At 49.0% G+C, this 13,793-nt stretch overlaps 1 protein-coding gene across 1 annotated transcript; it reads right to left on the minus strand.

Annotated features, from left to right (window-relative positions):
* Positions 1-1,468: 1,468 nt before the first annotated feature.
* Positions 1,469-10,278, minus strand: LOC122388921 (protein phosphatase 1 regulatory subunit 37-like). The gene is made up of 4 exons (XM_043380428.1): positions 10,250-10,278; positions 6,837-7,044; positions 3,762-4,043; positions 1,469-2,162 (listed from the first exon to the last, which is right to left on the minus strand). The coding sequence occupies exons 2-4, from the start codon at positions 7,023-7,025 to the stop codon at positions 2,100-2,102; spliced, it is 534 nt and encodes a 177-aa protein (XP_043236363.1). The 5' UTR covers positions 7,026-7,044; positions 10,250-10,278; the 3' UTR covers positions 1,469-2,099.
* Positions 10,279-13,793: the final 3,515 nt, after the last annotated feature.

Genomic DNA, 13,793 nt, shown 5'->3' on the forward strand with positions numbered 1-13,793 from the left:
GACGTCGACACCGGTCCGACTTTTCCGACTAGTCGGACCACTTTTTCGACTAGGCGGTGCCCTGCTGTGGCTCGCGGGGGCCCCTGCTGCAGACCGCGGGGGCCCTTACTGCGGCTCGGGGGGCCCTGCTCATGTATGTATGTAAATGTACGTTGGGAAGCCGTTCGACACCTGGGGGGCCCCCACCGGTGGGGGCCCCCCGAGAAAAAGTCGGACCAGTTTTCCTTACGCGTCGACGCCCCTGGTAGGGAGCGCGATGTAAAGACGGAACCGTTCCGTTCCGTCCCGGCACAGTCTACAATTCAGGCGGCGCGTAGCGGTCGGCGCCGGCTGCCGAGTCGCCGCGTCGCTGCGGCGACAGGATGTTCACTTTACACCGCTATTACTAGAACAGTTGTGAACCGATTTTCTTATTGCTTGCACGATGAGATGTCCAATTCAATTCTTGACAGGTAGCCATAATAAATTTCGCATTAATCTTATGAGATATTGGCGAAAAACAGGAGGGGTGGGCGAAATTCGCTCTTCCCCCTCCACTGCGCGTGCTAACATACGTTTGCATATGTGCAATTTTCTTCAAAACTTATGAATGGCCCACTCCAATTTTTTCACAGGTTGTTAAGAATATGGTAAGCAATAAAATATATGAAAATGAGCCAAATCGAAGGTGACCTGTTTTTTGCTATTTCAATATTTGTGCTTAAGAACAGAGTTAAGCAAATTTCAAGGTCATATATTTAAGTAAGTGCAATTCTAAACAAATGCTTAAGAAATTACCTAAACAGTAAGGTTTATTTCATTCAAATCAAACAAGTACAACCAAAGTTATGGTCGTTCAAAAATATAAAGATGCAACATTTTGTAAAAATTTGATGCCCTATATTTAGAAGACCTGTGGTCAGAATGTGCAAAAAACATCAATGTAATGTCCGGGGCCACACAGGAACTCGCTCACAAATTTATAATGAAATCGCTGATGGTAAGGTGCAAAACAGCCGATTTTTGTTCGATTTGACGTGGAATGCCCCCTCTGCAGTCGGCCACTGCGAACACGCTAACTTTGGACAGGCCTTGGATCGCTTTACATTCGTTTATAAATCTGAGGCTCCTTGGACCATCGCCCGGTAATTATCTTTTCATGGACACGCGCCTTCATATGAAGAAGCTGCACTTTCAATTACCGGCAGGAAGAGCGCACCGTATTCAGCAGAGACCCTCAATTTGCCGAGCAAGTCTTCGTGGAACGGGAGAACGACGGTCGCTTCTGGTAACGATTGGAGGCCATCTTGCCGGCGGTAACTAGCTTCTTGGTCGTGCCTGCAATCTACCATGTCTCATTGAAGGACAGTATTCGCCCCATTCAGTACTTACTCGCATTCTCTCGAAAGTGAAAACACTACGACACAGCTCACAAGGCTCGGTACCACGCACCCTGTTCCATATGCCCATGGACCGCACAATGCGAGACTTGACATTGCTAACGTGTATTTCAGCATCCAAAAAACGATCCGCCGTCGAAAAGCGTAGGTCCTCGTGGCATGTGGCCCGGGCTATCCTCCCTGCGGCTCGTAAGCACAGCTAAGAGTGCGCTGCGGCCGGCTCGCCGAGCTTTGCGACGCCAAAACGCCACCACACACTCCACTACAACACGTCACAAACACAAGAACGAACGGCGCGCGGTACCGGCGCGCCCACAGACAGTCAGAAGTCACGACGCTCGCGCGCGCCGCCAGTGCGGTACACGCTCACCCACTCTCACTCGCTCTCACTCAGTCTCTCACACTTCTCGTGCGGCTCGGTGAGGTACAAAACTAGCGCCGGTCGCCACCGTCAGGCGTCTATATACTTGGCAAAAGCGAGCACGGAGTGGTGCTGAAACCGTCCCGGCGCGCCGGGACGCACTCGCATCGTCACTGCTCCGCGCTAAGACCACACATCCCTGATTCCAGCGTCCATGCTGCGCCGTTTAGACCGTCCGTTCGTCGCTCGCTGTCCCGCCGCGCGCGCCGCGCCGCGGGAGTTAGGTACAGTAGTGGTTTTGTTCGTCCCCGCCAGACGTCAGGGCTGGCGGGGCGCCGTCAGGTGCACTGGCCGCTGGCTCACCAGCAGAACAGCGATAGTTCGGCCGATGGCCGCCAGGTGGTGACCGATCGCATGCCCTCCTGCGGAGAGAGCCGCCATAATCAGTGAGTCACCCTCACATGACAGTGCGCTGCACTGCTAGGACGCACTACATGACAAATTGGGGGCGGCGCTGGTGAACATTGCACACATGGGAAACGTCACTTCCGGCATTTACAGCCGCGGGCGAACTGTAACTGAGGATGAACACATACTTTTCACGTGCATAGCTTACATTACGCTTGGATGCTGCAACTAATTTTTTCAGAGCATGATGCAAACAATATGTAACATTTCAAACACATGATTGAAAACAGCCTTGAGCGATAAGACACCCACCTAACAGATAAGGGGTCAATCAAAAATGTGATCCAATGCTTATTCATCTTAACCTATCTACAAACTGCACCAACACTTCCAATCAGTGAAGATAAAACACATTTATAATTCCCACTTCAAGGTAGCATACTACCCCATGGCAGCATTTGCTTGAACCTAACGGAGGCACTGTTAGGGGCGGTAGAGTTTACAGATAAAGAAACAGCCACGGATAGTCCGTATTTTACTCCGTCCCGGTTCGACAACCACAGCCCGTGGGCCGAGGGAGACTGAGAGTCTGGGAGTCCCGGCAGCTGTACCGAGAAACACGTGTTGGACTGACGGCGGCAGGCGAGTCACCGTGATATTATGGTCGGAACGGTGTGAGGGAGGCAGGCATGATGGTTAACGATAGCATGATAGCAAACATTGCTAGCTATTTATGTCGTAAACATGGCGATACACGGGATGTTCCCCATAAAACTATATCATGAAGCAGCCGCAAACCTGATATTGACGCCCATCAAATGACTATCATTTGAATAAATCATAAACTATCGCTAGCTATATCGATCGCAAGGCTTCATCATGTGTAGGGGAACACCCGTATTCGTGTACGGCACCGCCACAGGCTGCTCCTTTCCCACCGGAGCTCACAAGTCAGTCCAACAGTCCCGATCACTGTGCAAATGTAGGTGAATACATCGGACGGGAATCGGCCGGGCAGCTGTCGCCTGTCGCCCGGGACCTGCACCGGTCCCGGTAGCAGTCGAGCAGCGGTCACGTGGTCACGTGGGACCTCCTAGAACTCGGGCCGCGAGGCGTGCAGGACTGCGCACAGCGCGAACCTCTGCACGGCTGAGGGGACTCGCACCCACATGGACAGGGTGAGCAGCCGAGAGAGGGTCACGGAATTAGGGGTGATTCCGAGAACGGTCGGCTCGACACATACCGGAAGAGGAGATGATAGCTGCACGGGTCGATCGACGCGAATGGAACATTGTGATACCCGAAAGGTTCGATTTCATACTGAGTTGCGGTGATTTATATAGAAATAGAATCCCAATGATTGAAATCACAGTGTAATGGAAATAAAAGAATAGAAAAAGGAAGGAATCCCAATAAAAACTGGTACTAAATGGCGGTGACTCATCGCAACGAAGCTACGAATTGGACTAGGCATTCCTCTCAAATTCCTCATAGCATCAGATCAAGCGCACTGGATACGCAAAACTTGCTGCAACAGAAACTCCCACAAACACACTCATGACCTCACCCATAACACGCTCCCACACCGAGCCCACCCGACCAGTCAAACGCACCTGTTGCATCTTCTCAAAGTCGAGACAGGGCCGCTGCGCCCCGAGCGGGCCCAGACCGCGTCGCCGCTTCCTGCCGCGGGTGGACGGCGTGGTGGGTGGCGGGGGCGGGGGCGGGGGCGGCGCAGCGGCCGCCCGACGCGGCGGCGGGCTGGTGCGTCCCGGCCGGTGCGCGCCCGCCGGCGGCGACGAGCGGAACTGGACGGGCGCCGGCGAGGTGGGTTCGGCGGGCGGGGCCATCTCCTCGTCCGAGCTGCAGCTCGAGTCGCGAGACGTGCGCTTCACCTGCCGGACAGAGAAGAGCCGTTGGACTAGTCTCAAGGCTGAAACAGACTTTTTTCGCGTTCAGGAAATCGCATGCGAGAGCCTATTCAAATACATTATAATTCTTCCCGCATCAATGGCATCCGGGAGGTGCGTGCGATTGATGCGAGCGTGCTTCCATGTAGTTGAATAGGCTCTCGCATGCGATTTCCTCACTGCGGAAAGAGTCTGTTTCAGGCATCAGCCTGAAACTGATCAGCCTGGACTGACCAGCACAGCGGGGACAGGAGGTGGGGTAGGGAGCAGCGGGGACGCTGACTGATGTTATGGCAAACTGAGTACTTTTGTGTACGTTTCCATAGAAACCGAAGCGCCACTAACTGGTAGCGTTTGGGAGTGGCGTGCCGTGAAACAGGGCCCACCCATTAGGATAGACAAAGGGGTACTGTGCGGAGGCAGTGGCAGTGCACAGTCGACTTACAGGCAGCGAGCAGTCGGGCAACGAGATATGCTGGGGGCTGAGCGAAGGCAGCGGGGACGGGGGCGGGCGATTCAGGGAACTCTGCCACGGAGAGTCGACTGACGAGTGACAGGGAGCCGCAGCACCCCACGGACGGGTGTCAGCGGTCGGCGGACGGATAGCGCGGCGGGGTGACACTCGGCGGGAGGAATAACGGTACACCCTTCAACCCAACCGCACGGCTCGCTGCCAGAGCAAGGATACGGAGACGGGCGGACGGGAGAATCACGGGAAATGGCGATGCATATTATGGAAACACTGATCACATACGTAGACCGTGCTCAAACTGGTGTTATGTAAGTGCAGGGAAAGTTGATAGACCGGTAGAGGTCCTGAATTTAAATGGCCGATTTCGTACTTATGTATGCATTACCTGCACATAAGCACTTTCGTGTAGTACCTACTCAATAAAAGGGCGAGGACACTCGCTCCTTACCTGAATGCTGTTATAATGGTTTTGAGAATTCTTCAAGTCGTATGTATGTTAATACTTTCCGTAACATTTCACGATGTTTTGCTAACTGAACTACGGAACGACCTTAGCATAACGATTACCTCCAAAATACCGCAACCACGCATCATGCGACAAATTTGTTTAGCGAGCGAGCTCGACAGCTAGGGTCCGCAGGCGGGCGGGTTAAGGCCAGTTCATGGCCAACGCCTTCAAATGGCCGTCACAACTGCAATCCACAATTACCATTTCCTAACATTGTAATTGAATTACGCATTAAACAATGCAGTCAGGCGAATTCAGAAGGGTGTATCTACTATCTAACATGTCAAATAAATGGGTTAGGCACGCAAGACGCATGTAAACATTCAACCGGATGACGATAGCCCCATGACAGTAGAACTGGGACGTCCCTTGCAGGGGAGAGGTTACATAACTGTTGTAATCCCACGTGTACAAAACAACTCAGAACATCGCAGTCCAAACGGATTAGGATTACAGAATGACGACGTCAAACATTCATTTCCAAGTATCCATTACCATCCATTTTACCTAAGCAGCTTCATAACTCCAAGAAGTACAAGCAGATGCAGATATTCGACAGCATTCTGCAAGTCCTTGGTGATTAAACGTGCATTTGAAGCGCCGCCATCGTAAGGATTCGGGTACCCGTCGGGTTCACATTGGATGGAGCAGCCCCACGAGCTATTGACAAACGAACTGAACTGGCGTCAGATCGTAAACTGGAAGTTCATAAACAGGCGCCAGCTGTTCAGCGTCACATAGTCGCAGAGTCACCCTATCATAGCGTCACAGCCACATCAGCTGACGTCAATCGATACTGAGTCAGGGAAAACAGTGGCTGCCGACAGCCGGTGGCGGACCAGTTGCGGTTTCCTATCGACAACCTAGGGTGTGGGCGTGGATGGAGTCCTAACCGAAGCTGATTTTACCGTTATGTATTGTTTACATCGTGATGGATCAACGAACTATTCATCAATTATCCACTTCACAATCATAGGATGAGATCTTGTTTTTATGGAGCAGCTTGACTTCGATTCCTTTTTTGTATCTCCCAGTCCCTAGATTACATGTGGCCGTATAAATTTATAAAAAAAGTACTCCCGGGCTGTTAGACGGAAATGGCAGGCTAAAAGCGTTTCACGAACGTCGCACCATTTATCACGTCACGAAACGATAATGATCAGATAAGGCAATAAAGCAGCCACTCTCCGCCTAAAAATAGACATAGCACCAGCCACCCGACCAAACTAACAGCCGCCATTGTTTCTCGTCGAAATGTCAAGTCCGGGGAGGGAATGTCAAGACCGACATTAGCACCGTTACCATCACCGGCCCCGTCACGACTGGTCAGAATTGGGATATCCCCGGTCGTAAACTGGTTCTCTGTCACCCCCTCCCCCCCCCCAACAGGCCACCATGGAACATTCGCGCAATCAAACCACAGTCAAGTCACTCCACGTCTATGCACCACTTCACTTCTCTCCCAAGTATAAGAGGGGTCGGCGGAATTGGATATAATCGAAGGGAGGGCATACCCTGGTCTGTGACAGTCCAAAATATTAGCAGTGGGTGGCTGGATCCAGTCACGAGAGGACAATCTACTACAAACGTCTGTGGGATGACCAGTGAGGATTGGTCTCCTTTGTAGGTAGGATATGCCATCTTTTTCGGTCTACGCGACTCGCGAGTCCAGCGGACATCCGATGGCAGGTCTATTGTGTCTCAGGCCACCCAATTTTACTGCCTGACTTCACCTGGCATTGGGTGCAAGCGCGTTGGTCACCATTTAATAAACAAACAAACAAACAAACAAACCCACCTGGCACCATTTGCGTTTCTCTCGCTCGCGGCAGTTGAAGCCCTCGAGCTCCTCCTCGGAGCTGTGGTGCGCCTCTGTCTCCAGCTCGGTGTCGGAGCTGAGGGCCGGTGAGGGCCGGCCGGGCCCGCTGGAGGCCGGCGGCAGCGCGCCGCCGGCGCCTCCGGCACACAACGCCTCCTCACTCTCCATCCTCCCCCGCTGACCGCGCCTGGGGGAAGTGGTCAGGGTCACAGGGTAGCCAGCAAGGTCACTGCACGACCCTCAGGCCTCAGGGTAACAGCACAGCCATCAAGGTCACCAGGCAAGGTCACAATATAAGGGTCACAGGGCAGGGTGGCAGATCAGTCAGGGTCACAGGTCAGAGTCAGGGGCGCAGGTGTCAGGGTCCCAGGTGTTGTGGTCACAGGTGTTAGGGCACAGGTGATAGGGTCACAGGTGTTAGGGTCCCAGGTGATAGGGTCACAGGTGATAGGGTCACAGGTGATAGGGTCCCAGGTGATAGGGTCACAGGTGATAGGGTCACAGGTGTTAGGGTCCCAGGTGATAGGGTCACAGGTGATAGGGTCACAGGTGATAGGGTCCCAGGTGATAGGGTCACAGGTGATAGGGTCACAGGTGATAGGGTCACAGGTGATAGGGTCCCAGGTGATAGGGTCACATGTGTTTAGGTCACAGGTGTTAGGGTCACAGATGTTAGGGTCATATGTGCTAGGGTCACAGATGTCAGGGTCAATGACAAGGTGTTAAGATCACAGGTATTTAGGGTAACAGGCATTAGGGTCACAAGTGTTACAATCACAGGTGTTCATGATCACAGGTGTTATGGCTGCAGGTTAGGCAGGTCAAGGTCAAAGATCATGATAGCAGGCAAGTCATTGACAACATGAAGACACATGTTGTGCTTAGTGCTTACAGATAAAAAGACAGGAGCACTAAGGTCAAGGGTCAGAACAACATGAAGGGTTTCAAACCAACAGGATGGCACTACAGGAAACACCCATCAAAGGATTTCCTCAGGAGCTAGATAGCAAAGGGTTTTCTTAAACAGCAGTCACAAGAGGACCAGAAGTGAGTGGTCTGGACAGCACAAAAAATTAAAAAGACTGATTAGAGACCAGAGGTCATATCAGAATGGTTCAAGAAAATTGGTTAGGGGAGGTAACAGACACTGGTTTGGAGATGAGTTGGGAATTCTGATCAGAATGGGCTAAAACATTGGTCAGTGCCCAGTGGTCACAGACACAATGTGTTTCAAATCACTACTGGTCAGAGGAGGTTTCAGGTTAGGAAACAATGGTCAATATCAGTTAGGTACATTGGACAGTGGTTGGGGTCAGCCAGGAACACTGGACAGGATGGGTGAGGAAGATCAGTCTGGGCAGGTTAGGGAACACTTATTAGGATGGGTTAGAAACAGTGGTTAGTGCGTCAGGGTTAGTTATGAGCAATGTATAGGTTAGAAATAGAGGTGGCAAAATGTGGACCCGGGGACCCGGTCCAAAGAACCAGTCTGGACCCATATGGGTCCAGACCGGTTCCTGGAAATTTTCTGACTGGTCCAACGGGTCCTACCATTAACTATACATCTCGCACACTACACATTATTGCAAAATATGAAGTGAATGAAGGGAATGTTTCTTTGCACACAGTACCTCATGAGTATTCTCAGTGGGAAATAGGCTGTTTTACATGATGCAACTAATGATACCTACAAGTAGCTTGTATTCATTGACTTTTGGGAAACGGGTCCAACTGGTTCCGATTCCAACTAAGACCGGGTCCGACTGGTTCCAGAAATGTCCAGCTGGGTCTGGTTCGAGTCTGGTTCCCAAAATTTTCATCTTTTGCCACCTCTAGTTAGAAACATGATTCTGTACAGGTTAGGGCAAAGGTCAGGGCACACACAGTTAGCTAGGAACAATGAAGAGGATGGGTGAGGAGCATGACAGTTCAGGACAAGTTAGGATAAGTGATTAGTGTTTATGGTGAATTAGGAACAATGGATGGGTGAGAAACATGGGTCAGGCAGGTTAGAAACACTGGTAACTGGTAAGGATGGGTTAGGAGCACTGAACAGGTCGAGTGAAGAACATACATCCGGGCAAGTAAGGGAACATTGGTTGGGATGGGTTAGAAGCAATGGTCATGATTGGCTAGGAAATAGGAATGGTGGTTAGGATTTCATAGAAGTTAGGTATTAGGTACTCAGGTGACACTAGACTCAGGAGTCCTCCAGTACCCAGTCAAAAACTCTGTGGGTAGCTACCATGATATCAACAGAAGCTTGATAACTCTGCTTGATGCCTGCAGTACCTAAGAGATATGTCATGGACCAGCCTATGCCTAGACCTAGACAGGCAACTTCCCTGATTAATAGACCATTGAAATTATCTATTATCTTAACTAAAATGCAAAAGAAACTAAGACCATCAGCTGCACAACAGCTGGATCTCATGGGCTTAAGGTAAGCTGAAATTAAATTACCTCATGATGAATAGCTCAAAGTAAAGGGTAATTATTTTTACTGTATGCCTGGCCTATTCAAATACATTAGCCAGAGGGGTGTGGTAATAACTGGTGTAAGCAAACATGACCACGGTCAAAAATGTATTACCAGAATGCACTTAAGCCAACATTTTGGGATGGTCTCGTTCCTAAGTCGGCTAAGAGCTTCGGTCCAGAAAATAAATTTTTCGTTGGCATACAGTAAAATACATACCAAACTCGGCCGGTGATAAATTTTCAAGACCTCAGTCCTTACTGATTTTTGAACTCGGCCTTCGGCCTCGTTCAAAAATCCAGTAAGGACCTCGGTCTTGAAAATTTATTTACACCGGCCTCGTTCAGTATTATATAACAACAAATGAAGATGAAAAATATAAGCCTTATAATAATTGATCTATTCACAAGTTAAACTAAGCCATTTAGTCTTCATTTTGCTCACAATTAACCTAAAAAGGTGGTTAGAATCGTTAGAATATAGACAATATTCAATCAAAAATGCCTGAGAAAAGTTGAAGCTGAATGTTGGAGCTGGCACATTGAAAGTTACCTGTATGTCATAAAACAAAGCAAATGGCCAGTAGTCAACATGTAATATGGATTTTTCAGTGATAAAAAGTAAATTTTAAGCCATTAGATGGTTTAACATTGAAAAGCAGACAAAATACCTTTATAAATACAACATGCCAGCACTACTGCCTCAGGTTAGGGAGGCAGTTAATTATGGGACATGGACCAAGAACAAAGGAAAGTACTGCTGTTTCACTGAATACAGGCATAACAAGCACATAAAATGAAAGGAAATCCAAAGGACTGCATATCGTACCAAAATGAACCTCCAACGCAAGACATAAAAGGCTTAAAACACCTACTAACTATGGGGCGGCTTTCTCAAGGTCAACTTTACGCACGGAAAACCGCCCGAGTACGCCGCACTTGAATGAATGGATTTGGTTCGCCCAACAGATATCTAACGCAGCGAGACATGGAACAGAGCAAGCTAAAGATATGATTTTTATGAAAAAGTGTTTCACATACCTTCCTTTCCTCAGAGGGTCCCAGTCTCGCCGCGCTCCGTCGCTAAATGACCGCCCGCGCACCGCATACCAGGTCTAAACTGTATTTGTATAAAGGGAATATGTGTTGAATATGAGGGGAAAGTAGTAATGACCATTCTGCCTATAAAACTGCCAGAAGGTGTGCTTGTAAGGTGATTGAAACTGCAGTACGGGTTGCAGATGTGGGTTTGACATTAGCATTGTTGTTTTAACCCCACTTGCTCTAATAAAATGGCAACATGGGGTTATGCACACACTATTGCACAGCCTGGTATCAAGCTGGTTGATATGTGGAGGATAATGAAAGCATAAAAGAATAGGAGCGTTGCGTCTTGTGACTTATGTCAAGTCATTTTAAATCAAATGATTGTGATTGTAACTTTTACTTCAATTATTATTGCAAGTTTTGACCTTTTTAATCATCAAATTTTATGTGTACCAATTTCATATGCCTGTGTAATGTCTGTGCGGCTTTGTGCAGTGTGCGTGTCTTGAAACAAACCAATTTAAATTTTGTACCTTTTTGTATTTTAACAAATGTATGTCAAAGGACAAAAATGTCATATCTATTATCATTGACACTACTACAGCTAACCCTGCCTGTATTCCTATCTTTCAGAGGCATTCAATTCAATCTGCTTTCCAGTGCAGTACCAAGGAGGCTGCAACTGAAACTCGCACAAAGGCAATCAAGTGGTACTTCATCAGCCTACAGTAACAGCCCATCTGTAATCAAGATATGGATGAAGGGGCATAGAAGAACAACCAGTTCAAACATGAAAAGATTGTATTTTGTTTTCGATTATTTCTTAGCATAACAGAACAGTACACTTGCTGCTTTTTATGTTTGCCCTGTGTGCAGTTTTGAATAATTTTAACCATGAGATGCTTTTGTCAACTATTCTCTTTACATAAGCTTCCTTTGTCATGCATGTGTAATTTTGAGTTTACATGCATGATGTAGGCACATTTCCCTTGGCTTCATAGAAGTTAAAACTACTTGCAAGCTTTGGTTATGGACATTGGTGCTATATATATGATGCTTCAAATGTGTCCAGTAGTTGATGAAGGGAGAAGAGGAGTAGGACAGCTGATAGCTATTACCAAAAGTATGTGCTTGTCTGCACTTCGGGCTGTTTTGCTTCCTTGAGTTAAAAAACCCTCATCTTTTGTTTCTTTCCTGTGTGCCCATTGTTTCCATGGTGCTATACATAAACGTCAAGTTTGAAGTTGGTACCCAAGTGAGCAAAATGTGTATTATTTAAGTCCGTCTTGAATCATTCGTCTTGAATTATATCCCTAACTGACATCCTGTTATTTGTCCTCCAGGGCTGCGGAGTCGATGGATTTTCGGCGACTCCGACTCCAGACTCCGACTCCGGCTTTCAAAAACCAGCTCCGACTCCGACTCCAACTCCGGGCAGAATTGTCGACTCCGACCGACTCAAACTCCCGGCTCCGACTCCGCAGACCTAGCAGGGCTGCGGAGTCGACAGATTTTCGGTGACTCCGACTCCGACTCCGGCTCGGGTTTCTAAAATCGACTCAGACTCCGACTCCGGTCACAACTGTCGACTCCGACCGACTCCGACTCCGACTCCGACTCCGCAGCCCTGTGTCCTGCAATGTCTGTGCCTGTGTCCGCCCTTACCTCCGGCTCCAGCCTCCAACCAGCCCTGCTGAGCTCTGTCGCCGGCGCGGTGTGTCGCAACGTGCTGTTTCTCCACTCCAGCCGACAGCTGCTAGGAATCGTCCTGTGCCATGCGCCATGCGACACAGCAATTGTAAGCTGCAGGTCACATTCGGACTGATTGGCTCCGCGTATGTGCATCCGGCCGGGAGCTAGTCGATATCAGGGACGTGGGTCGGACTGTTGTGGCGGCGTGCACTGTGCTGGTTGAACTTGTATTTCTGTTAGTGAAAAGCATTAATACATAACCGTGGCCGCAGCCCAATGTTATTGTGGATTTCAGAGGGAGTGGCCAGTCAGGAGGGCCCCATGTGGGTATGGATTCAGTGTCCAGTGGGATTGGCTAAGATTTCCGGCGATTAATAAACGCTTCTATGATAGTAAACCTATTGAGTTATGAGGGGAGGTCACGTGACGGACCTGACCTTACTAAACTCTTGTGAAAACACGACACATACGAACGGTAAGAAACCGACAACTCTTCTTTCTGCCAAGTGTCATCTTTCTGTGAAGGATTTCTTGGCACTGAGTGTTCAGAAATTGCGTTGTTTTTGGACTGTGCAGAGGCTCACGAGCGACAACATAGGTCAACAACCTGACCTACCTTAAATATGCGACTTGTACCATAAGATCCAGCTTGATCAAAAGATAGGACATGTCAAATTTCATCTCTTTATCTCAAAAGAATTTTGAGCTATCGTAAAAACCGCCAGTGTGGCACCATATCGCCTCCGCGCGCGGTCGGAAGGTAAAAGTTCGCCGGCTCTAACTAAACAAATAGTCGTCGTATCGCAAATTCATTGACGGCGTTCGAAGCGTCGTTCAATTTACTTTCGAAACATATCCTAACATTACCATTTAACTGCCTAGCGCAATCACCAACAAGCAAAAGTTCCGCGCATCCCTCCTCATACAGTGTTAGCGGCGGCCGGCCGCCGGCCGCTGACCCACATTCGCGTCATCAGGGAATGCCGCAACTAATTTATTGTTTCCAACTTTTTTCCCGGAGCGTTCTACCTGGTTTATATAGCCTTGGCTCCGACGATTCCACTTGTGTGCGGTTATTCCTCTTCTTTTTGGTGCCCCAGAAATGGGCGCCGCTTATTACCGTATGGGTAAAGGCGTAGAACTGGGCCGTTGAATATAAAATATTTATCATATCGCATCGTTTTCATTTAGTGAATCAGCCTGAATGTAACTATTACAGTGTTAACTACAACTTTTCCAACGAAAAGCCACACATCTATTACTCCAGCAGCTGTAGAGCTTCAGGTCGAACCGTGGCTTTCACACTTCACAGGATCAAACTGAGAGACAGAGCAATTCGACAGTATCAGGAAGAAGGAACAGCAACATTGTTCAAGCACCAACTTCCTTGGACAATGGATACACTGTACCACCACGTTTTCAATAGGCGGGGGGGGGGGGGGGCTCTTTTGGCCCGAGCGTCCGCGACCTCGGGAGAAACGTCCTAGGTCGGCCAGTCAAAACTCGCATACCCAGTGGGGAAATGAGGGAAAGATGAGCTACAACACAGCATGCCCTTGTCCCGTCACGGACGGTCGAATGGCATCAAAGCTCATGATAGCTCACACCAGTGGACGGCAGCTATGGAAAAACAGCGGCGATGGGCGACATACCATCGGGAACAGAACACATTTCCAAACTGAACCAGTGCTTTAAGAGGGAAGACAAGATGACGGTTAG

Source organism: Amphibalanus amphitrite, unplaced genomic scaffold (genome assembly GCF_019059575.1).
Source record: "Amphibalanus amphitrite isolate SeventyFive unplaced genomic scaffold, NRLGWU_Aamphi_draft 000339F_arrow, whole genome shotgun sequence".
NCBI lineage: Eukaryota > Metazoa > Arthropoda > Thecostraca > Balanomorpha > Balanidae > Amphibalanus > Amphibalanus amphitrite.

Excerpts from the sequence above, each read along its gene's own strand:
- LOC122388921 (XM_043380428.1), bottom strand. The coding sequence starts at position 7,025 with ATGGAGAGTGAGGAGGCGTTGTGTGCCGGAGGCGCCGGCGGCGCGCTG. Across the intron at positions 4,044-6,836 it reads AGAAACGCAAATGGTGCCAG|GTGAAGCGCACGTCTCGCGA; the intron begins GTGGGTTTGTTT and ends TCTGTCCGGCAG. Across the intron at positions 2,163-3,761 it reads ACTTTGAGAAGATGCAACAG|GAGGGCATGCGATCGGTCAC; the intron begins GTGCGTTTGACT and ends CTCTCTCCGCAG.